Source organism: Desmodus rotundus, chromosome 12 (assembly GCF_022682495.2).
Source record: "Desmodus rotundus isolate HL8 chromosome 12, HLdesRot8A.1, whole genome shotgun sequence".
NCBI classification, from domain to species: Eukaryota; Metazoa; Chordata; class Mammalia; order Chiroptera; family Phyllostomidae; genus Desmodus; species Desmodus rotundus.
Genome location: NC_071398.1, coordinates 60060382 through 60085634, shown reverse-complemented (window position 1 = coordinate 60085634; position 25253 = coordinate 60060382). Strand labels below are relative to the sequence as shown.

At 44.6% G+C, this 25253-nt stretch overlaps 1 protein-coding gene across 1 annotated transcript; it reads right to left on the bottom strand.

Annotated features, from left to right (window-relative positions):
• Nucleotides 1–13: 13 nt before the first annotated feature.
• FNDC7 (fibronectin type III domain containing 7) lies at nucleotides 14–23134 on the bottom strand. The gene is made up of 12 exons (XM_024569984.3): nucleotides 23072–23134; nucleotides 22551–22569; nucleotides 15851–16105; nucleotides 14650–14910; nucleotides 13672–13929; nucleotides 10977–11231; nucleotides 9251–9508; nucleotides 7984–8235; nucleotides 6549–6803; nucleotides 4487–4747; nucleotides 2782–2811; nucleotides 14–74 (listed from the first exon to the last, which is right to left on the bottom strand). Exons 1-12 carry the CDS (start codon nucleotides 23132–23134, stop codon nucleotides 43–45), a joined length of 2199 nt encoding a protein of 732 aa, XP_024425752.2. The 3' UTR covers nucleotides 14–42.
• Between the last annotated feature and the right edge of the window lie 2119 nt (nucleotides 23135–25253).

The following is a 25253-nucleotide window of genomic DNA, read 5'->3' as shown; positions in this document are numbered from 1 at the left end:
ACTCACTAGGCCAAGTCTCCGCTGTCACCGAGGCTCGCTCTGTCATTCTGCATTCCTCTTCCCCCTGTAAATCACTGAGAAGGCCAAGGGGGGAAGAAGCCACAAGAGGCATGAAATATGTGACATTGTCTTAAATTCAAAAGCCCTCAAACGTGTCTGACATTTAGACTAGTATTTTGGTCTGAAGTGCTAGTCACAGGAAGGGAGCCGGCAATTCAGAGTCTCAACTGACCAGCAGAGCCTAACTAACCAGGGAGCCCTTGGTCCTGCTTTGTGAAATGAATACTCCTGAAGAGATTCTTTGAGCTCAGACTATGGACCCAGGACAAAAGAGTTTTCTTTCTACCTCAGGCCAACCGCTGTGTTCTCGGGGAACTCTGAAACTTTAATGGTTCAGGGAGAACATTATTGTAGAGAAAACATAAATCAATTGCTGAGGGAGTTGTGAAGAGGAAATATCCCCAAAGTTCCCTGGACTGTGTAGGTGACGCTGAAGAGCTGGGTGCTGAAGACGATGGACTCCCCCTGCACAGAGTGATGTCAGACACACACCCTGCAGTTTGCCTCCTGTTAAAGCCCTGTCACCGCAAATAGATGGGTTTCCCTCTTCCTTTCAACCTGCATCTAATTCCCAGCATCAAAGCAGCTTCCTTGCACTAGAGCCCTGGTTCTCAAACCTTAGCGTGCCTCAGAATCACCTGGCAGGCTCAGTTAAAATAAAGATTGCCAGGCCCTGGCCAGGTGGCTCAGTTGGTTGGAGCATCATCCCATACACCAAAAGGTTCTGGGTTCGATCCCCAGTCGGGATGCACACAGGAGGCAACTGATCCATGTTTCTCTCTCACTTCGATGTCTCTCTCTCTCTCTCTCTTACTCCCTTTCTCTCTCTCTCAAATCAATTAAAAAAGAAAAAAAGATTGTTGTAAAACATAAGAAATAATAATAATAAAGAAAAAATCTTTAGGACAACCCAAGAGTCAAGGAAGGCCAAAGGTCTTAGACCAACAAGATTCCCAAGGTTGCCCTGGCTGGATAGCTCAGTTGGTTAGAGCATCATCCTGATATACCAAGGATGCAGGTTTGATTACCAGTCAGTACACATGCAAGAATCAACCAATGAATGCATAAATAAGTGGAAAAACAGTTGTGTTTTTCTTTCTCCCTCTCTCTCTTGCTCTCTCTCTCTAAAACCAATAAATTAAAAAAAAGAAAGAAAGAAAGAAAGAAAAGATTACCAAGGCTGCCCTTAGCACATCTGGAGCCCCCATGTCAGCCAGGGACCTAATTTGACCACAGGGAGGAAAAATGCTGACATTGGGGACATCATGGATTCTGTGCGATATGGAGGCCTTCCCATGACTCAGCTAATTCTTATTTTTGAGGGTCTTGCAAGATTTCTGCAAGGATCTGCTTAAAGAGAGAGGCAGATTACAGGCTGGAGACTGAAGCTGGCTAAGGAGGGGAGAAGCAATGGTTAGGGCAGCCCCGAGAGAGTGGACGAGGGAAGAGAACTACAGCGGTCCTGGCCCACTCCAATGGGCTGGGGCCTCCACCTTCTCTCTCAGCTCTCCAGGAGTGTCTCACACACACCCAAGTCTTAGAACGACTGCAGTGCTAAGCAGTGTCTCTCAAACTTGAATATGCACGTGAACCACCTGGGGATGTAGTACATCGGGGTGGGGCTGAGACTGCACATCTTGAACAAGCTTTCTGGTGATGAGAAGCAGAGTCTAAGAGTGATGGTTTTCAAGCATTTTTTGAGAAAGCATTGCAACTGCTTCTTTAACGAAATCTTAGGGAAGCCCAGGATACACATGACTTCTCTCCTACAAGGAGCCCCCAGCACACTTTGACTGCCCCTCCGTGGCTCAGAAAAGCACTGATTAAAAACCACTAGAATAGTGGGAATAGGTCCCAAGAATGCAGATCTAGGCCCATGTACATTTCACTGAAGACTAGGTCATTAGTACTTTGGGAGTTTTTTTTCAAGTATTTTTTTATAATTGAGAAGTTTTTTTCGCAGTTTGTTTTTAATAAGCGAGGCCTGTTTCCCTGTAGGCACTGGGAACAGAAACCCTTTAAAAATTTATAGGGATTGTGCTTGTTCCAGACCTGCAGGTATCCCACTGTGCTCAGACAAGCAGTGGTCTGGGAGAGGAAGGAGAGACCAGGCAGTGGAGAGAGACTCCCGGCCCAAGCCCTGCCTGCGGAAGGAAGAGTTGGATGGGAAGCTGGCCCAGACTGGGAGGCAGGCCAGTAGGGGTGCTGGTAGGAAGGCTTCATTTCCACTCACATCCTCTGAAGTCAGCCATGTCCAACTGGGCATATGTGTGCGGGCACGCGTGCCCTGTCTGTAGTGTGGGGTTTGTAATAGTCTCTGAAGGTTTTTCCCAAGGTCCCAAACCAAGCCTGCCCATAGGAGTGTGTGGCAAGCTTTCTCATGAAGCAGCACACTCCACTGACCGGGTTGGCATGCACCACTCTGTGTGGTCGTCTCCACTGCCTGGCCCATCACTGGCCTCCACAGTGCGCCCAGAATGGCCTAGACGGGCTCAGCCCTGAGTGCACCCAAGGAGGCGGTGAGCATTTTCTTTATTCCAGTTTCTTCTCAGCACCCTGTTTCCTCCACTCGGCCCATCCGCCCATGCAAACCAGAAGCAGACACCCTAACATCTGCCTCCCTGACTAACTGAAGAGCCAGCTTTGACCTTGACTTCACTGTCACCCTAAAATGCAACAGGAAAATTCCCTTCGATTTCATCCGTGAGAAAAATGCCTTACCCATTCCAAGTGTACTTCCAGAGCAGGTTACTGCAATAAATAAAAACACAGCATTTAAAATACACTTATTGATATATTTAAGATGACAAAGATAAAACTTAAGAAAGAATAAAGGAAAAGTAAACCAAGGAATGAACAAGAACCAGTTTGGGTAACAGGGGAAGGAGAAACTACTAGCCGTGTGGCCTTGGGCAAATCACTTCACCACTCTGTGCCTCAGTTTATCTATAAGTGCTGGGAAGACCAACATCATAGGGTTATTATAAGGATCAATTAATACACGTAAAGCCCTTATAATAGTGGCTGGCACATAGTCGTCAATAAATACTGGTCATTATTATTATTTACAATACTGTCCTAATTATCAGAGTAATGCATCTCCAACACTGGAAAAAAAAAACCAACAAAAAATTTCCCAAAATGCATGGTTTTTACCTAGGAAATTGAGCATTCAATGAGGTATTTTTTGAGCACTTAATGAGATACTGAATGTAAAAACTCTTGATAAATTGTAAAACATACAGATACAATGAAATATTGTTATGAATTGTAGGTTCTTCTCCCTAATTGGTCCTTCCCACCCCCAAAAGCCTATTTTTGTCCCTTCCCACAGGGCCATGCTCTGGGCCAGCTTGTCCTGTGGACAAGATAATGAAAAAATAAGGAATCAGAGCATGACAGCCAAGGACAGTGAGAACACCCCCGACAGGGATCTGGCCTGGCTCCATACCCAGGAGTCCTCCTGAGCCTGCATGTGAGTGGAAATTTCAGATTCTGGTTATCAGTAAAGATTTCTGAGCCCATATTTATTCCTCTTCCTGTGTTCGAAGGCTTCACCTCTTTCTCTCTCTCTCTTTTTTTTTTTTTTTCCTAGAAGGATATGAAAAGCACACGGCTGTGCTCTGGGCAAGGTAGCAGAAGGCAGGTGCTGGAATACGGAGCAGGAAAATTGCTAAGGCTTTTCTGCCAGCTCTGGTGAGATGCCACTCGCTGACAGCCATGTTTTGGGGTCCCATATTGCCAGACCTAGCGTATGATGTACACATGCATTTTTTTCTATCCTCCAACTCTTCCTCAGTCATAAGGCTGAATCTGTGCAAATAAAGTTCAAGTATCTTAATTTCCAACATTCCAGGGTGTCTATCATTATCTCTAAGACTATGTTAAAAATTTAAACCCAGCCCTGGCTGGTGTGGTTCAGTGGATTGAGTGCTGGCCTGCCAACTGAAGGGTCATTTGTTCAATTCCCAGTCAGGGCACATGCCTGGGATTCGTTGGGGGCGTTTGAGTGGCAACTGACCCAAGTATCTCTCACATATTGATGTTTTTCTCCTTCTCTTTCTCCCTCCCTCCCCACTCTCTAAACAAAAATAAACAAAATCTTTAAAAAAAAATCTACCCCCAAATCTCAAAGCAGGAAATCACTTTAAATTGGCTTTACTATTTAGGCAGCAAGCCTCTGGTCCTTTCCCTGAAGGAGGAGAGAGGGAGAGGGAAGGCAGAGTGTCTCCAAATCAAGTAGTAACAAAGCATAGTGATTCCAAAGAGGCCGGGGGTCCCCAGTAGCCAGAATCTGCCCGCAATATGTAGAAACCTCATACCCTCTTTGACCTTCCTTCCCGCAGGGAAGTGTGAGTACTCTGAGTCTTAATTCACAGATTGAGTGAAGGGTTTGTTTTAGATAAAGGGTCACAACTTGCTGTACCTGAATATATTTTTTTGGGGCAGAAAGTGAGCTTCAGGCCTGTCTCAGCCACTGGCAAGACCATCACGGTATATACATCCCCACAGGGTATCTCGGTGACATCACAGAAACTGAGGCCAGTGCTTGGGGAACACGTGAAGATGCCTTTGGAGCCGTAGAGCTCTGCGCTGTAGCTGGCAGAGCCCCTGGCGGCCTGCCAGCTGATCCGGACACCGTCAGGGCTCAGCCTATACAACTTCACTCCCAAAGGGCAGCAGGCACCTGAAGGATGAAAACAAACACACACAAATTGCTTATTTCCCCATCACACAAGCATGGCCTTTGTTACTGGGGTGGGGAGGGGGACAGTATAAGTGACTTATTCTAAATAATACATGATTCCAGCAAGATTTGAAGAAGCACTCAGTCCTTTCTACGGTGGGCCACATAGTTAGAAATCCATGAGTAAAACCAGTTAAGTAAATGCACTAGACTGTAAAAAAGAAAAGAAATCTGTGGGGCTGGAGGGCATGGATTTTTAATAGGGAACAATGGTGAGTCAAAAAGCCCACACTTGGCAGATACGTGTTGTATATGAGTCAAACCTTATGAGTTAAAAGCACAGAATCCTTGTCAAGAACCTTCCTAATGCCCTAGTTTCGCATGATTTTAGTGGGGTTGAATTTAAATGTAATTAACTGCTTTCAGCTTAATTGAAAAGACCTATTGTGCTGAGCTGAGGAGCATGATGCCAGGGAGCAGTGACTTGCACAAAAGGCAGGGGACAGAGCTTTGCTGGTCACACTTCTTCCATGCTAGCTGCTAGGTATTTTTTTCTCTCTTCCAAATGCATCGAGGAGGTCACACATTAGGTGCCAAGCAAGGCACCAAAGGGTGGATTCCTCAGTAACTAAAATAATGATGTGCTTGTATAATAATTTAAAATTTCAGTTATAGATAATCATGCTCATGGGATTTATTCTTAAAAAAAAAATTTGGAGGCTGTGAAGCTAAGCAAAGGGCCATATTCCCAGAACTGGCTATCAGGGTGAGAATTTAGGCAACACAAATCAGCTTACATATTTGTAGCATACTATAAATGTTTTTACATTGTGGTTATTCCTATTTTTCTTCCCAATGGGGAAATGGAAGCAGGGAAGATGAGGCAACACAGCTGATAAGAAGCCATGTCTTTAGACTCCTCGTCACAGACTCTACTACCCTTGGGATGGAAAAATTACACTCCAACTCTGCTGTCCCATGCCCCGACACAGATGAGAGTCACTCATCATTGGGCTTTCCCATTCAGCCTGGGAGGCATCCTTAGTTTTTTTTTGCAACACACTGCTCCAGGCATCCACTTCCGTGGACTAGAAAAGAGAACAATTTGCTGACCCTGTACCCTTTCTCCCTTCGCTGCTATTCTCTGATGGTTCGGTCTTTGTGAAGCTGAAGACAACACTGTCAGCAGGCAGTGTTCCTTTAGCCTGTGGAAATGAGGAACTGCGGAAGGAGCTGGAGTGCTTTAGGAGAGAGGTAGTAGCATAATAAGAATGAGAAGAAAACTCTCAAGCCAAATACAGGGTCTGGCAGAAGGAATGCCTGCTTGAGTATGGTTGATGGGTGTAATAATTCATAGTTTTAATTTGAACATTTCACCTAAAATGCCACATGGTGTGCTTGAGTGTGACAGTGTTATATCACACAATTACATACTTATGATTTTGTAATAAAAAGGGGGCATTATTTGTGCCGGACCCCGTAGAACATCTGCTCTAAACGCGTTCTGAAAACCGTGGATGGCTGTGTCACACAAAAACCTGTCCTCCCTTCAGAAAAAGTGCACCCAGACCCTGTTGCCAGGGGAGTTAATTCACCAACTACCAACAGAAGCCTCTGAAGCTCGGAGGTTCTAAGTCAAGAGAAAAACAAAACATTTTAGAAGGTAACCTGAATTTGCAACGCAAGGTAGGCAGGGATACAGCCTGTTTTTGAAAGGGAAGGAGGGGCTTCTGGCTGGACTTATGATGGCTGGTCAAGATCCTTGCCAATACCGCAGAGCTGGAGTTGAGAACTTGCTTACTGGAGGAGTAGCTGTGGTAGGTGCAGTCTGCGGTCACGCCGGCAGCACTTATTGCTTTTAAGGCCACTGTGTAATTGACGCCACACGCAACGCATCCCAAGAGGCAGTGGTTCTGACGAGTGTGGCACTTAGGCTGTCCAGCAGGTGACTCCAGAACTGTCACATAGGTTAGGGCACCGGTCCCCACTGTCCAGCTCACGTTGATGACTGACTGGGCGACTTGGGTTATCGTCAGGCCAACTGGACAGCACGGCACTTAAACGAGGAAAAAGAGAAAGAATTGGGGATTTATTTCCATAGAGGGTTATTTGCATTTTGCCTGGGTTTCATTCAATAGCCTAAATTTCACAAACCTTCAATTGTTAATGAAAATTTCCTTTTGTGAAGAAAAATCTCACTTCCTCTAATGTATCACTTAACATTGACTGGATACATAGTGGGTGCTGTCCCCAAGGACACAACGCCCTAACTGGCTGTGGGTAATATGAGGTCCCCTCAGTTTTTCTGAGAATAAGAAAACCCTTTGTTGTCCCTCAGCTTTAAAATCCCAGTTGCAAATTCCAAGGCAGCGGTTGCATGGCCCCCTTAGCCCAATATAACATTTCACAGCATTTGTAACTCAATGCATTTTGCGCTTCTCGTGCATTTCATAGTATGTAATTGATATGAAAGCTTGAAATAGTTCCAGCTACCTAAGACTACCACAGCCAAGTCTCAATGTTTTAGGGAATCATTATACAGAATATAGGGACATCTAGAATCTTCCTGTATATTTGGAGTTGTCTCTATTTTGAGGCTTTTTACATTTCAACTTTTATAGTCCAAAGTGCCATCTGTCGTTGTATGCGTATATAAGGGAAAATGTCCAAAGGCTTTGAGTAATTTGCTAAATTTCGTTCCCATGCAATACTATAAGGCAATCACAGCGTTCTTTCATCCAGCTCTTACTACGCAGCAGGTACTATTCGAAGGGCTTTGCAGAATTAAATAACTTAAATGTTCACAACCACCGGGATGAAGCCATGACCCATCTGTACTAATTAGGAAACAGAAAGGCGGAAAGCATCGTTTAGAGGAAGACCTGAAAGGGCTGACCCAAAGAAATAAATAATAAACCAGCTCATTTGGTCCTTGATAGTTGCTTTGGTAGATTGTGTCACAGGGGAATGTCAATTCCAATAAATGTGCTGTGGAGTCAACTTATTCCCCTTCCATGTCAGTGTATGAATATACCAGCCTCCTGATGATATTTTTGTAAGGCCTGTGTCCGCGTGTTACAAGCTTTATTTTGTAAGCTGGGGCTCTTGGAAAGGCCTCTGAGTTTAATGTATTTCTAGTACACTTATGGGGGAGATCAAGTAAAAAAGTTCATGTTTGAAAACAATTCCTCTGGACCCCATTGAAGTCAGAGTCCAGGCCCACCGCTGCCGCGTACCTGTTTCCAGGGGTACGCTGTAGCTGGGCAGGCTGCGACCTGCCTGGGTCTCCGCCACCGCAGTGACGGAGAACACGGAGCCACAGGGCAAGCCTGCCAGGGCGCACGACTGCCCCGTGCTGCGGCACCGGTACAGCCCGTCCTCACCCCGGGCCGTCACCGTGTAGGTAGCGCCATCGTTACCGGATCTCCAGTGCACGTGGATCACAGAGAAGGCATCCTTTGAAACACTTATTTCAGGACTGCAAGGAGCTAAGAGAGTTCAGATTATTAATTGAAACAGTGAAAGTCAAAAATATCACCTGTGCCATTTGCTCTACAACTGATGTTCTTCACCCTGGCGGGGTGGGCTCAGTTGGTTGGAGCGACATCCCCTGCGACACAAAGTTGCAGTTTCCAATCGTGGTCGGGGCACATATGGGAGGCAACCAATCGATGTTCTCTCTCATACCCCTGTCTGTGGGTCTGTCTGTCTGCCTCTTCCCCTCCCTGTCTTTCTCTCACTCCCTTCCTCCCTCTCTAAGAATCAATGAAAACATATCCTTGGGCGAGGATTGAAAAAGTAAAGAAAATGAAATAAAATTGATTTTCTTCCCCCAGATGAGATCAGTGTCGCTTTCAACCATGCCATGCGTGAAGGCCAAGTTCGTCGTGTTTGCGTGGAAACCTTGCTGCCCTTAATACGGCCTTGGGTTCCTGGAGCATCGGACTAACTGGGAGATGTTGAGGAGTGTTTCGGACCCCAAAAGCAAAAGTAATTAAGACAAACATTTGTGGTTTTAACCTCCACGGTGCGATTACCGTCAGGGCCCCTGAAGGGAGGGGGAAGTGACTGGTTGACAGGTAACACCTTCCACAATCCCTGTGGTCTCTTCTTTTGTTTGGTTTTTCCCCCAATTTGCCTCTTCCACCTTCTCTTCTGCCTCTCCTCAGTAAGACAGGGGCTCTAACGGTCTCTGCAAACAGCAGCCCTGGCTGACTGGCTCAGTTGGGCATCGTCTGTACACCAAAGGTAGTGGGTTCAATTCCTGGTCAGGGCATGTACTAGAGGCAACTGATGGATGTTTCCTGCATCCATGTTTTCTCTCTCTCTCTTCCTTGCTCTCTAAAAATCAATTTTTTAAAAAACCATATCCTCAGGTGAGGATTAAAAAAAAGTGGTTAGTGGGAGTTAGCCTTTGTATAGCTCTTGCTGAAGGCCCGCCTGAGAGGCACCCTGGGATGGGTCAGGCAGACATTGGTGAGTGCAGTCCTTGCTGCATCGTACCTGTGGTTATGAATTGGGAGGCACAGGACGTGTTGCCGCCCCGGACTTCGCTGAAGGAATACACAGTGATGTTGTACTTGGTGTCGCAGGCCAGGGATGAGAGGGTGCAAGCAGGAGCAGTGTCATTGCACTCGACCACGCTGAACCCGCCCACGGCCTTGGTTTCATACAGTTCGGCCCCACGGACAGGGGACCAGACAATCTCGACTCTGTCACTGGACACCAGCACAGGGTTAATGTCACTGGGACAACAGGGAGCTAGAAGCAAGGACAGAGAGGGGACGGAGGTCAATACAGAGCAAGGATGTCGGAGGGGGATGCGGACGCCTGCCCTGTGCACAGACTCTGTCGCTGCCCCACTAAATTATTGCAACACTCTCCTATGGGTCTGTCCAGCTCTGAACTTGGCCTAACACCTGCTACGTAGGGGCTAAATCCTCTAAGCATGACATTCAAGTTCATTACAAGCAGTACCCAGTGTATATGTTCAGCGGCATCTCCCTGGGTTCCCTGCCACATTAGATTCCTCAAGCCATACTGCACCGGGGCTCACATTTCCCTGGGCCTCGGACTGCTGGCCATTCCCCTCTTCTGCCTGACAACCTTCCGCAGCCTATCAGTCTTTCCAGATGCTGAACCAGATAAAACTGGGAGGCAGAGGAGGACAGGCAGCATCATTATATTAGGAGATGTTAGAAGAGACCCTATATGACCTCAGGGACAAATTCTGACCAATGTCTGACTCAGCTTGGACTATCTCTGGGCTGCTCTCACCACAGCTACATCCCAAGCCATCCCTCAAGACCCAGTTCAAGGTCACTCCCTCTGGAAGACCCTCCTGTGCTCATGATACCTGGAGGACTCTTACTCCAAACTCTGAAGACACTGAGTATTTGATTCCTTCATCCTGGTAAAAATGTATTATGATTCACCTAGTATTGCTTTTTACATAGTTATATTGTAGTATTCTTATCTATAAATATAGTTGATTCATTTTAAGTCACATCATTCATTCTTTAAAAAGCAAGCATCTCCCACATGCCAATCACACAGTAATAAGCATTGAGGATGAAGAGATACATAAAACATAATCCCTGCCCCTAGAAGATCCAAACCTAGTGGAACAGACTCATAATAGTAAAAGTAATAATGATGCTAATAAAAATGTTTGTGTTGTACTTAATCATATACAAACACGTTTTCATATTTGTCTTCTGATGATTTATTATTTGTCCCATTTTGCAATGGAGGACACTAAGGAACTAGTAAGGAACCTGCCATTTGTCCCCATTTCACAAATAACTTGGCGGTCAAGTCAGGACTTGAACCCTGGTGCCCTTCTGCAAAGCCCTCCATACTACATAGCATCTTTGCGCCTCTGTGCTCTGGTTTGGGGAAAGAATGAAGTTCTAAGGATTGCACCCCCTTCCACACCTAGCACAAGGTTGAACAACAAGTGGACCATGGTGGAGGGGTCCCTTTTTCAGAGCAGGGGTGAACAACCACGTTTTTTCCCCTCTTTTCACTCCAAAACCTTGCATTTTTGTCAAGCCTGGGTATACAAAGCCCAAATGTCCCAGTCTGGAAAGAGTATGAAAGAGGAGCTCCACTTTCAGTTCGTGGTCCTAGAATGATCCGCCGGGGGCCTGTGTAATATAGGTGACCCATTCTACTGTGAAGTGTAGTGAATTCAGAACTCCTTTTACAAGCAGCAAGTGCGACTCACCTGTGGTGTAATTGAACACATCACCCAGAGGACTCTGCCCTGCCTTGTTATAGGCAAAAACACTTATAAAGTAGGTGAAGCCGCATTCAGACAGGAAGTTGCACTGTGTGAGGGACGTGTTGCAGTGGACTTCCAAGCCATCATCACTCTTCACAAAGGCCACATAGTAATCCCCCAGGTCTACACTGGACCAAGACACAGACAGGTGGCCCGGGGGTTCTTCTTGGATCATCACTCTTCCAGGTGCACAAGCCACTAGGAAAGGATGAATAATAAACAGTTGTGAGAGATTTTCTTTGCTTCTTTGCAATTGTCCAAGATACTGGACACTATGGACCAGGAATACATCAAACAGTAGGTGCAAGCCAATGGGACATTCTCACACGTCCCAAAAGTTGTCTCACACGATGCATGCTAGACTGTGTCAGAAACAGGTGCGGACTGGCTAATATGGCGGTAATATTGTTTCTCCACTAAGGCAATGCCAACATCAGCCCAGAACGAAGTCTTCTGAAGGAATGAATTCCAACTGAGGTTTATTCTTCCAAGCTCTAAGCTCTTAAAATCTTAGTCATCTCTAATGCAAATCTTTCTAAAATACACTACACAATTCTCGGTCCCAGGAAGCACTTAGAACTTTCTAAACATAGTTCTTCATCAATAAGTCAAGGTCGTTCCCATGATTGTGACTGATGCTGTTGTGTACAGACTACAGGGGTGCCTCCTGGCATGAAAGTGTGTGGGACTATTTCAGGATGCTTGCTGGAATCCACTGCGGAGCAGTTACAGACTAGTCATATCCTGTCTCCATTCCTGGCAACTCGATTTCCTTGGTCTTCAGTGGGGCCTGGGTGGCAGGATTTTATAAAAGCTCTCTAGATGCTCTTAATGCGTATCTGAGATTGAAAAAACATTGGATGGCTCTCTCTGGAATTAGATGACTAACTCAGAACTGTGGGGTTTTGAAAGTATATTTTTTTCTTTCTTTTTTTAGGACACAAAATTTTATTTAAATATTTGGAGGGGGGTGAAGGGGACACCACCCTTCTACTTAATTAAGAGAAACATTGTTACCAGTACAGAGTTCTTTTATTTTTTCTCTCGTCATGCCATGCCTTCATAGGGAGTGGGTTCCAGCAGCCTAGGCTCCTTTCCACTGCTTCTCACTAAACATGTGTCTCTGGGTGGCGCAGGCTGGCACTTCGGCTGGGCCACGTACCCCTCTCTGTGGCTTCTTTCTTTCTATGATCATTTTCCTTCACATGTTTCAGGGAGGTATCCTAGCTCTTAAGAGTGTTTACCACGCTCCATATGTACATTGATTCTCTTGGCAAGAACCTGCCCCTCACTAGTTTGTTTGCAACAACACCCACTGCATGCTGGGTGGCTCTGCAGGCTCCTCCCGTTTTGCCCTGGGAACACCTGTGGGCCTTCCTTTTTGAACAGTGCCCATTCCTTCCCTGCCTACAATATCACCTTTCCTGTAGGTTAGCATGTATGTGGCCAAAAGGACAAGTCCCTGTTTTCTAAAAGGCCTGGAGCACACAGAGCAGGTGCCTCTCCTCTGTCCCTTTGTGTTGGTCTTTTTGGCGAATCACTGGAAGATGGCTGAAAAACAAAAGGAAAGTGTATTTCTTAACTCCCCCCCACCCCCCCAGCTCCCTCGTCCTCCTACCTGTTTCCAGTGTGCCATCCACATACGAGGCCAACTCACCGAGTTGTTATCAGCGACTTTAACATAATTATGATTTTATTTAATGTAATTAAATTAAGGTTTTATTTATTTATGATGCAAAGGCTTGGCCGTACGTTTTTCCTGTGGAATACAGCATGTATTGGTACATGCTCAGAAGCCTTTTTCCTCTCTGCTCAGAAGCCTTTTAAGTTTAGAATGACATAGGTCTGCATTTTGGGCAAAGGGGATGTTATTGTAGTTGTCTACATTTTCTTTGCCTTAGAGGAGTGAAATCAGGCAAACCTGGCCTTGAATTCCAGATGGTGCAGGAACTGAACATCACTGGGGCCTTGGAAAAGTTGTTTAGCTTCTGTGAACTTCAGTTTTCTTACCTAATAAAGGAGATACTAGAACCTACCTCATTGGGTGGTCTTGAGAATTAAATAAAGTGATATATTTATAGTGCCTGGGGCCTACTAGGTCTTCACTAAGTGTTAGTTGCCATCCCCAAACACATAGATATTTCTAAATAGAGGAATAAACCTTCACATCTGTACATCTTCATGTCCGTGATAAGAATGGTATCTGAAGATACCTGAACACATATTCAGGACTACAGACAGCCCATCTTTGTCTTAAAAAACAGCTCCCACCAAGCCTCGGTCTGTGAAACAGGATGCAAAGAACAGGCCGCTACCTGTACTGCACAGTTAGAAATGTGCACGCCTCAAAACAGGTCTTAGAATTTTTGCAACTTTACAAACTAAGTAAGGAAAGATCTGCAACAGGAGCCAGTTCTCCAAAGTTTAAAAGTCCCTTTTCTAATGCACAGTATCTGGCTTCACTATCAGCATTACTCAAACTCATCGGAATGTCCGACTCAGTGCTTTCATTTAGACCAGGCTTCTGTTTCCACCTCTTCCAGCGGGTTCTGGAACAGTGTCAGGTGATCACCTGTTTGCCGCACGCCAGTCACTTTGGCTCACCAGCCACACAGTGACCTCGCTCCTGGTTACATACCGGTTTTCAGGGTCACCGCTGAAGTCGATCTGCTGGATCCGGCGTCATTCCTGGCGATGACGGAAACCAGGTACTCCGTTCCACACTGGAGGGAGGAGATGGTGCAGGCCCTGAGCGGGGTGCTGCAGCTCTGCTTGGAAGAGGCGCTCCAAGCCATCGCCGTGTAGTTAAAAGCACCTTCCGTTGGGGCCCATGAAACAGACGCCTTCAGAGCCCCACTGTCGAAAGAGACTTCAATGTGGGCAGGAGCACGAGGACCTACATTTTTGAGAAACAATTAGGATTTTGCAGTAGCCTCAAGAACCCAAGTATGATGTGGCCTTCTGAGTGCTTTGACAGAAGGGTGCACAGACAGACAGTGGCAGGAGCAGCGTCTGCACCATGTCCCAGGGGTGACTGGTTTCCTAAAGCCTTTTTCTTCATTTGCTTCTCCATGCTTTACATTTCAGAGACTTCGGGTTTAGCCTGACTTTGCCAGTACTGCTGTAACAAAGTGCCATATATTCAGTGGCTTAAAAAACAGAAATGTATTATCTCATAGTCCTGGAAGCTAGAAATCTGAGATAAAGGTGTTGGCAGGATGGGTTCCTTCCCAAGGCTATGAGAAAGGGTCTATTGCAGCCTTTCTCCTTGGCCTTCCTGTTCATATGGCATTCATTCTCCCTGTATGTGCATGACCGTGTCCAGATTTCCTCGTTTTATAAGGCCATCAGTCATACTGGAAGAGGGCCCACCCGAATGACGTCATCGTAACTAATTGCATCTGCTATGAAATCAGCATTTCTTTATTCACGCAGTAAGCATTTCAACTACCAATGGGAACAGTCAAGGCACTATAAATAAACTCATCATAAACTTAAATAGCTGCCTCCAGCTGCTTTGTATTCATCACTCAACACTGCACTCGACGGCTACCACGCACACAGCCGCTCTCATTAATCAAAAAGGAGATCTGGTGGCCAAACTGAGAAGTCTTACTTGTTCTCTGGTTGCAGATGGAGTCATCCCCGGGGGTGCCGTTGGCGTTCCACGCATAGGCCTTGACGGTGTAAAGAGTGCCGGGGTCTAAGCTGGTGAATGTCAAGGTGGTGTTTGTAGTATTCTCCTTCCATATTCTGCCCAGACCATTGGCTCGCATAATGGACACAGAGAATCCAATGGCCATATGTACATCTTCCCACTGAACAAGAATAGAGTCTGAACTCGGGGAGCTTACTTCTAGAATTGGTGCGGCCAACACTACAAAGGCAAAAACAAGTGTGTCTGGGTCACAAAAGTTTGGTAGAGGAGAATTCACATTAAAGAATAAGTATTCTGAGGTTGATTATCCATGTTATGAAATAATGATTTGCTTTGTAAAAGGATTCATGGTAGAGTGTCAGTAAGAATTGCTATTTTTAAAAAAAAAACCATAAGAATTGCTATTTAAATGTATATTAATCATAAACAGCTCTTCATAGGAATGGGGAACAGAGAAATTCTAATATTAGGCATTAAACTGGAGGATGGTAAGGAATTAAATAAAACAATCCTGTAATCATAGTATGAGCCAGTAGTAGATGGTTTGTACTATTTTACTGTGCAGATGACCTTTCAGAACATGCTTAGGTACAACTTAATCAAATCCATTTAAGTTATGCTGATGACAAACTCCAAATGTTTTTATTCCAAACAAGTCAAAGTGCAGCAAAATCCCTTCTGTGTGTGTTTTTTATTTAGCATCATCTTGATGGATAACAGGTTAAAAATGGAAATCCCTTTTGCACAGATTAACAAGCAGGGATGCTTTTAAAGATGCCCAGGAATAGTTATTTTTCAAAGCAAAGTATCTGGAATTTAAATACACCTTCTAGCCCTGGCCGGGTAGCTCATTTGGTTAGAGCATCATCTGGATACCCCAAGGTTGTGGGTTTGATCCCCAGTCAGGGTACATACAAGAAACAACCCATGAATGCATAAATAAGTGGGACAACAAATTGATGGTTCCCTCTCTCTTCCCCCACCCCTTCTCACTTTAAAATCAATCAATCAATCAATATCACCTTTTCCACAGATAACCAAATCCCCAAAAGAGATCATTTGGTGGCTTTTAATGACCACACTGCATCAGGCAGTTGCAGCCTTGTGTGTCTGATCCTGGTCACGGGCAATGGCTCAGCAGAGGATGGCATCCAGCTACCTGTCTTTGCCTGCTTTGGAGGCGAGGCCTGGCTCTTCCCTGCAGCGCTGATGGATCTGACTGTGATTTGGTACGAGGTGGCAGCCTTCAGGCCTGTCACAGTGCCTGGGGAATTGGCCACCATGGTTTCAATGACAGTGTCCCCATCTTCGGCTGTGAGGAGGTAACTGGTGGCCCCCGGCACCGCGGCCCATTCCACAGTGATACTGTTGCTGAGTTTTGAATATGCCTGGTCAATAGTGGGTATTTCCGGAGCTGAAAGAGATTTTGAAGTTGCACATTAATTAGCTAGAATACCTATAAGAATTACTTCCTTCATCATTTTAGTTTGCAAACTACATCATTTTCGTGCCATCCTTCAGACATAAACTCTGCCCTTACTTTCCATATTGAAAAAAAAAAAAAAAAAAAAAAAAAAAAACAAAGGCAATGCTACTTTCCAGAAGAGAGTCAGAAAGCTCAAACCTTTCATTCAGGAATGGAATTTCAAAGAGGTTTTTCCCACCTGCCTCTGGGATAATTTCCATTTTTTATATTTTTAAAAGTTGAATAAAAGTGGTACCCTGGCTGGTGTGGCTCAGTGGATTGAATGCTGGCTTGAGAGCCAGAGGGTCGCCGGTTCAACTCCCAGTCAGGACACATGCCTGGGTTGCCAGCCAGGTCCCCAGTGGGGGGCACACGAGAGGCAACCACATGTTGATGTTTCTCTCCCGTTCTTTCTCCCTCCCTTTCTCTAAAAATAAATAAATAAAATCTTTTTAAAAAAAGTTAAATAAAAGTAGGGAACGATTGTGAGAAAAGATCTCCGAGATGAGGGACAGGGTCTTTGATGAGCTTTATTCTAGAAGATTCTACTCTAATTTGGCATCCGGGGAATTTCCCAGCCTGCTTTGCCACTATGTCCACTCCCTGTCCCCCAGCAGCGCTCCACCACCTCTAGTGAGGGTTCACCTCCATTCCCACCTCCGCCGTGGCTGAGTCTCCATCATACCCTTAGGTCACTTCCCACAATGGCATTTAACTTAACAGAGGAAGCAGGGAGAACTGAGTTTTGTTTTCTAACTATGCCATCATACTTTCTCGTTATTAGAATGAGACCATTTTCAGATTGTTCTATATAAAATAAAAATAAACTTGATTCGGACTTCCGGCCAAGATGGAGGTGTAGGTAGACACATTGCCTCCTCGCACAACCAAAAGAAGGTCAACAACAATTTAAAAACAAAAAACAACCAGAACTGACAGAAAATCAAACTATATGGAAACCCAACAACCAAGGAGACAAAGAAGAAACATTTATCCAGACCTGTAGGAGGGGCAGAGATGGGCAGCCAGGAGGAGAGGACTCGCGGCCAGGCAGCAGCTGGAGGACCCAGCGAGGTGGTGGACTGTAGAAAGGGCAGGCCAGGCTGCAGCTGGCCGGTGAGGCAGCAGCTGGTGGACCGGGTGACACACCGCACAACCCAGGGCTCCCACACAGGGAAATAAAGCCTCAAACCTCTTATTGAAAACACCTATGGGGGTTGAGGCAGCAGAGGGAGAAACTGCCAGCCTCACAGGAGAGTTCATTGGAGAGACCCACAGGGGCCTAGAACGTACACAAACCCACCCACTCGGGAATCAGCACCAGAAGGACCCAATTTGATTGTGGGTAGCAGAGGGAGTGACTGAAAACCGGCAGAGAGTGGAGCAAGCACCATTGCTCCCTCTCGGCCCCTCCCCCACATACAGCATCACAGCGCAGCCACCAGGGTTACCCCGCCCCGGTGAACACCTAAGGCTCTGCCCCTTTATGTAACCGGTGCACCAAGACAAAAGAAAAAAAAGAAATGGCCCAAATGAAAGAACAGATCAAAGCTCCAAAAAAATACAACTAAGCGACAAAGAGATAGCCAACCTATCAGATGCACAGTTCAAAACACTGGTAATCAGGAAGCTCACAGAATTGGTTAAATTTGGTCACAAATTAGATGAAAAAATGAAGGCTGTGCTAAGAGAAACGAAGGAAAATGTACAGGGAACCAATAGAGATGGGAAAGAAACTGGAACTCAAATCAATGGTGTGGACCAGAAGGAAGAAAGAAACATCCAACCAGAAAAGAATGAAGAAACAAGAATTCAAAAAAATGAGGAGAGGCTTAGGAACCTCCAGGACATCTTTAACCATTCCAACATTCGAATTATAGGGGTACCAGAAGGAGAAGAGGAAGAGCAAAAAACTGAAAACTTATTTGAACAAATAATGAAGGAGAACTTCCCTCATCTGACAAAGGAAATAGACTTCCAGGAAGTCCAGGAAGCTCAGAGAGTCCCAAAGAAGCTGGACCCAAGGAGGAACACACCAAGGCACATCATAATTACATTCCCCAAGATTAAAGAGAAGGAGAGAATCTTAGAAACAGCAAGAGAAAAGGGGACAGTCACCTACAAAGGAGTTCCCATAAGACTGTCAGCTGATTTCTCAAAAGAGACCTCACAGGCAAGAAGGGGCTGGAAAGAAGTATTCCAAGTCATGAAAGGCAAGGACCTACATCCAAGATTGCTCTATCCAGCAAAGCTTTCATTTAGAAAGGAAGGGCAGATAAAGTGCTTCCCAGATAAGGTCAAGTTAAAGGAGTTCATCACCACCAAGCCCTTATTTATGAAATGTTAAAGGGATTTATCTAAGAAAAAGAAGATAAAAAATATGAACAGTAAAAATGACAGCAACTCACAGTTATTAACAACCACACCTAAAACAAAAACAAAAGCAAACTAAGCAAACAACTAGGATAGGAACAGAACCACAGAAATGGAGATCACATGGAGGGTTATCAACAGGGGAGTGGGAGGGGGAGAGAGGGGGAAAAGGTACAGAGAATAAGTAGCATAAATGGTAGGTACAAAATGGACAGGGGGAGGGTAAGAATAGTATAAAAAATGGAGAAGCCAAAGAACTTATATGTATGACCCATGTACATGAACTAAAGGGGGGGATGTGGGTGGGAGGGGGTGGGTTGGATGGAGTGGAGCGAAGGGGGGGAAATGGGACAACTGTAATAGCATAATCAATAAAATATATTTTAAAAATAAATAAATAAACTTGATTCTCCCTTTCTCTATCAAAATATTTGCCTCAGCATAAAATGGGCCTGGCCACGGCTTGCCAGAGAGATATGAATGTTTATGTCACGAGTTCCTAGAGGCACTCCTACACTTTCAGTATGGGGTCAGAGACACCGTATGATTATCAGATTCACCACTTTGCAAAAACCCACAGATACAAAAATGCCCCGGATGTCGATCTAAGTGGAAGAAAGGTCAAACAAAAAGAGCTGGGTTTCAGGTTTGAAACTGGCACAGGGCCTTTTATGTTTAATGTAAAACTTCGCTGGGTTAAATCACTGCATGCCAAATTCAGAACTAAAGGGCAAAGCATAACTAGAGGGCAGAGAGCAAGAAGAGTACACGCAGACCCCCTGTGTGACCTGCCAGTATCACCCCACCCCCAGCACCCCCCACCTGCCAGATCCCCACGTGCCTGGCACAGGCCATCTTCTCCTTCTGCACCAATAGCCCAGAGCGCTGGCTTAGGCAGCATCTCAGAAATAACCATGCTGCAAGAACAAACAAAGTCTCCACTGTGCACTGGCCAGACATTCCTTGAACGTCACCCAGGATTGTCTCCTTTACCACTGAAAGAAAATGATGCTGATTCTGTATGCTGGGGGGATGTTGCAGGCCTGCCCATCTTGGCTTAGCCATTTGCCAGCAGAAGCTGACTGCAGGAAGTGCTATGTCCCCTCTCCCCCCTGCAGGATAGAAAGCCCCAGCAGGGCCCTGGCCGGGTCGCTCAGTTGATTAGAGGATCGTCCACTTAGGCCAAGGTTGCAAGTTCGATCCCCAGTCAGGGCACATGCAAGATGCAACCAATGAATGCATCAATAAGTGGAACAACAAATCAATGTTTCTCATTCTCTCACTCAAATCAATAGATTAAAAAAAAGCCCCAGCACAGACTCCCCATTTCATCCCCCCAACACATATGCATTCTTTTCCTGCTCCCCAAATTATTTGCTCTGTGTCATATGCCATCTTTCCTCTAAATCTGTGGTGTCTCTTGGCTCCTTCTCTTTCCTTTGTCCCTATAGTTCATCTTGTATGTCAGCCAGTCTTGCTCATCAGAAAGAAATAACTTGCTGGGAAAATGATGACCAAACTAGCCATGGACACAGGAGGCCTGAGAGAGCATCCACAGGGTGGCCGGAAAGGAATACGAAAGAGGAGCAGGCCACAGACAGTTCCCCACAGGACTGTCAGGGGCCTGGAGACTCTGCACACCCTGCCCTGTTGGACTGAGCCAGGAGAGGCACTCTTGCCCAGAAGAGGTGGTACCTGGAGCCAGTTCCAGGAGGAAGCTCAGGGTCCCGTGGCAGAGGAAAACAGCAAAAGGGTTTAGGTTCAGGGACTCCAGGTCTGAGCCATTTACTTTTGCCTGTGAATGTGTACACATCATTTAACTCTTCTAGGCTCAGTTTCTCCCTGGAGAATGCATAATAGTAATAATAGGTACACATTAGGGTTTACACTGATGTGTAAAATACCTACATCATAGCACTGTCGTAAAGATTAAGTGAACGAATGTACGTGAGGGGACTTTGAAAGATAGGGATAGTGTGCGTGTTTGTGCGCATGCGTTGTGTGCCAGGCTGAGCAAGTTTTGGGTTTGGAAAAGCCAGGCTGCCTGGCACTGCCACGAAGGGGTGCCAGGGAAGGCAAGATGGTGGGGAGCTCTGGTAAGCCCAGGCCAGAGAGACAGATCGCCTGTTTTTCGCTTAGTTCTAGGGCAGGATCTGAAGAGGAACAGCAATAAAACGAGGTCAACACCCCTGTACTGTTTCCCTGCAAGAGAAGAGCGATGCAAAAAGGACCGCGAGGCTGCGTGAACGAGCGGCGCCTTCCTCTCTCTCAGTTCTGCGTTTGGCCCACTTGCGCCATTGATGGAAGAGAAAGCATTCTTCCCTAGAGGTGCTGCCAACCATTCCGATGAGTCAGACATGACAGGCTTTGATGCTCAGCATCTGTGCATTCTACCAGCGCCGAGATCTAAATTAGCAGGAGTGGCCCCGGCGCCCAGAGACAGACAGCTGATGCCAGAGCCCAGAGAGAACCAAAATAACACACACCCGAAAGGAAACCTCCTACACCGTGTCGATAATGCACAGCCCTTTAGAGAAAAGCCAGGCCGAATCAATTAACAGCCTCACCAGCAGCTCAGTCTGCCCTAAGCTTCCCCCAAATAGTGAGGCACTAAACAGAGCCTCGTTCGGGGGTTTCGGTGGGCGTGTCCCGGGACCTCCAAGAGACAGTAAAGCTATATCGTGTCCACCCAGAGGCCACTTATGGGAAAGAAATTGCTCTGTGTATGGCCCCACAGTCCTTCTCATAGCTTCCCGCTCAGTTCTGAAGATTCTTCAAGAATAAATGAATAAGAAAGATGCATGAAAGCCCTGTTTGGGTAGCTCACTTGGTTACAGTGTTGTTGGATCTGCCAAGGTTACAGGTTTGACCCCTGGTCAAGCAACATACAGGAATTCAACCGCTGACTGCAAAAATCAGTGGAACAAAAATAGAAATATCTCTGTCTCCCTTCCCCATCTCCAAAATCAACCAATAAAATAAATAAATAAATGAAAATAAAGCATGAGGTGATTTTTAAAAACCTATTGTATATGCATGCATTTTATGGCTCAAACACGTATGTCTAATAGCAAATTTAAAATTGTCTTATTTATACTTGCTTTACTATGCTATACATAAAATAATAAATTAAAATTGTTGTCCTGGCCGGGTGGCTCAGTTGGCTGGAGTATTGTCCAGTGCTCCAGAAGGCTGCAGGTTTGATCCCCAGTTAGGGCACGAACAGGTGGCAACAGATCGATGTTTCTCTCTCATATTGATGTTTCTCCCTCCCCCCTCTCGTCAATAAATGTCCTCGAGTGAGAATTTAATTATTTTTTTAAATTGTTCTAATGTTGAATTGGTATGAGAGTTTACCAATGACATAATTGATATTATAAGGTCCCTCCAGGTCATCTAAATCCTACAGAATATAAATTTCCATTCTGGGGGTTAGATTTCTAGAACGTATGAGCTAGGAGAGGCCTTTAGGGAAATCATCCATGCCTTCAGCCATTTACTCAAGAAAAACTCATTTGAAAAGAAAGCCTTTTCCCAGCTCCGACTTATCATTGTCTATATTTTAAGGATGCAATATTAGGAGTGTAAAATCTTCTTTTATTAAAGTAGAGAATCCTGAGATTTTAATTAAAAAAAAACATTTTTAGTTTTCTCCTCTAGTTCCTCAGAAGACAAATAGGAAAAGTTACATAAATTAGACTCTTCACTATTTATAACTAAAATTTCGTTTCTTTGGCTGAAATGATGGTCATGGTAATATTTTAATGAAGGCTGCCTCTGTTCAGGAAAATCCATAACTCCATGACTCTATACATCTTAGCCAGAACAGCTGATGAGCCCTTATCTCTTAGTTTGATCCCTGTCTTTGTCTTACCAGTTTTCCACGCACAGTATGAGTGCTCAGAGAGTGTCGGAGACTTTTTCCTGGGATGGCCCGTGTCTTTCAGGGTAGCACAAGAATTCACAAGGAAAATGAAAATCAGATAGAAGGAAGGGAAACTTGAATTTTAGAAAACTTTACCTGTTTTTGCTGAAGCAACCTGAAAAGGAAAATTTAGAAAATTAGAACCATAATGGAAAACACCATTTGGGGAAATGTAAGACATCAATCAGAGTGGTAATAAATTTATCGCATTTTTTGGACACATAATGTGAGTAATCTTTTGGCCCATACAGAGTATTTATTTGCACAAATCACTTCCCAACACTCCCATCTACCACGAAGCAATCCTAAATAGAATTCAGAGGCTGCAGGCAGATCACATTACTATTTCATTTTTCTCCCTGAATCTGCCTATTGAACGAACTCAGTAGCTGCTGACGGATTTTTCAGAAATCTTTGTTCTTAAAATATAATGGTAATTTTGTTCCTTCTCCAGTAAATTGCATCACATTTCAAACATATAAACATACATGATCTTGGTATGGTCCCAAAGTATTTTCATTTCTATCTCCTCACCCCTAGGCCCTCAAAGAGAAGGATAATGAATGTCTTTTTTTTCCCCCTAAATAGTTGCAGGTAGGTCAGAATGGCCAACTCACCATTTTAAGACAGAGGAGACTGAATCCAGCCAAAGACAAACATTTCCTGGGTCCACCAGCCATGGTGCTGGAAACGGCGCACACGGGCACAGAGCGAGCAGGGTCCTCTTAGGTCCCCAGGAGGGCAGCACAGTAGGTCACTGGGGTGTGGGGCCGTGATGCTGGGAACAGACCCTGGCAAGTGGCTCCTCCCCTCCAGTGCGGAGCTGACTTGTAACTAGGGGCACCTGGAGACTGGCAGGGACAGGTATTGCAAAGACGGAAAAAAAGAGAGTTGAAGAAAGCCACGCCAAGCGGGCCAAAAAGATACTCTGGCCTGGGTTTGAAGGTAATACATAGACAGCTCTCCTTTCCTTTTAAAAAATCTTTTGTTTCTAAATAAAAGATTTAGAAACATCGTTACAACGCTGTATAGAACATTGTTGAGATAACAGAATGACCATTTTCAGGTTGGGGCTCCTGGCCAGTTTTATCAATCCTTTTCCACCTTTGTTGTTCTTATCGTCAACTCTGTAGGAAGGGGTTAATCTGCTGTCGGGAGCAATTTGCTGCAGAACTTCAGTATTGAAGATGACAGGGCGAGGGGCAGGCAGGGTCCGGGCGTTAGGGAGGTGGTGGTTAAGGGTGCAAACTTACAACTAGTAGAGAAATAAGTCTTGGAGATCTAATGCACAAATGCACAGTGTGGTGATGGGAGTCCACCAGATTGGGTTATAAATCTCGAAGCTGTGAGAGACTAGATCTTAAACATTCTGTGTACACACTAAAAAATGATAATTCGGAGACAGGATGGAGGTGATTTGCTAATGCTACCGTAGTAATCACATGGTCATATATAAATGGGTCAGACCAACACATTGTACACCTCAAACTTATACAGTGTTGTACATCAATTATATCTCAAACAAAAGATGAAAGGGCAGGAACCTGTCCTCGTGCTGGGGAAGATTGTGGGAGGTGCTTAAGGAGCAGAGTAGATTCATCCATCCCCAGTGCCACCCTGCAGTTCTAACACCTTTTATTTCCAGAGCCACCTTCCCTAGTCCAGGCTCTTAATAATAATTACCATTTAGTCCAAGCACTATGGTATTTAATTCTAACAATAAACAAATACCTAAATGACTAATAAATATTACTGACGTGTATGAAATCATGCAAGTATTACTGTATTTTGCAGTACATAATGTGCACTTTTTTTGCCTAAATTTTTGAGGGAAAAATAAGGATGCGCATTACACATGGATAGTACTAATTCCGTGTCTATATAAATGTTTTTAATTCTTTTATTTATGCTTATGCGTTAAAAGTGTAACTCTAGAAAGCAATAATTATATCCATGTGTAAAATAATACCCTGGAATATGATCATTGGTTTTGTTTCTAAATATAAGTAAATAAAAATTGAATTAAAATATTAAAATGAAGTATTTTTCCCCTGAAAGTTTAGGCCAAAACGTGGGCACGCATCATACATGGGAGCACATTGTACACCACAAAATAGGTAAGTGGTGGAGCTCATCAGTGTGACCTCTGCGTCCAAGTAAGATAGAATGATAGTCTGGTTTCTCTTCAGATCATATAAATCTTTCGCCTTTAACCAACTCAGATAGAATGAAAAGGACTGGATACACCCTGCCTGACTTCAAAACTTATAAAGCTACAGTAATTAAGACAAGAATAATTGTATGGATTGTTATCAAGATAATTGGTATCAAGGTAAGATAAATAGATCCATGGAACAGAATAAAGTCCAAAAAATAGACTCACACTTAAATGGACAATTGATTTTCAACAAAGGTGCAAAGGCATTCCAGAGGATAAAGAGAGTCTTTTTTCAACAAATGGTACTGAAACAATTTGATGACCATGTATGAAAAACATGAACTTTGTTCCATACCTCATACCATATAAAAGTTAATTCAAGCCCTGGCAGGGTAGCTTAGTTGGTGAGAGCATCATTCTGATAAGCCAAGGTTGTAGGTTTGATCCCCGGTCAGGACACATACAAAAAGCAACCAGTGAAGATAAATAAGTGGAACAACAAATCATTGTTTCTCTCTCATATGCTCTAAAAAAATTAAAATTAAATAAAAATAAAAAATAAGTAACTCTAAGTGGATTATAGACCTAAATATAACACCTAAAACTATAAAACTTCTAGAAAAAATGCGAGAAAATCTTTG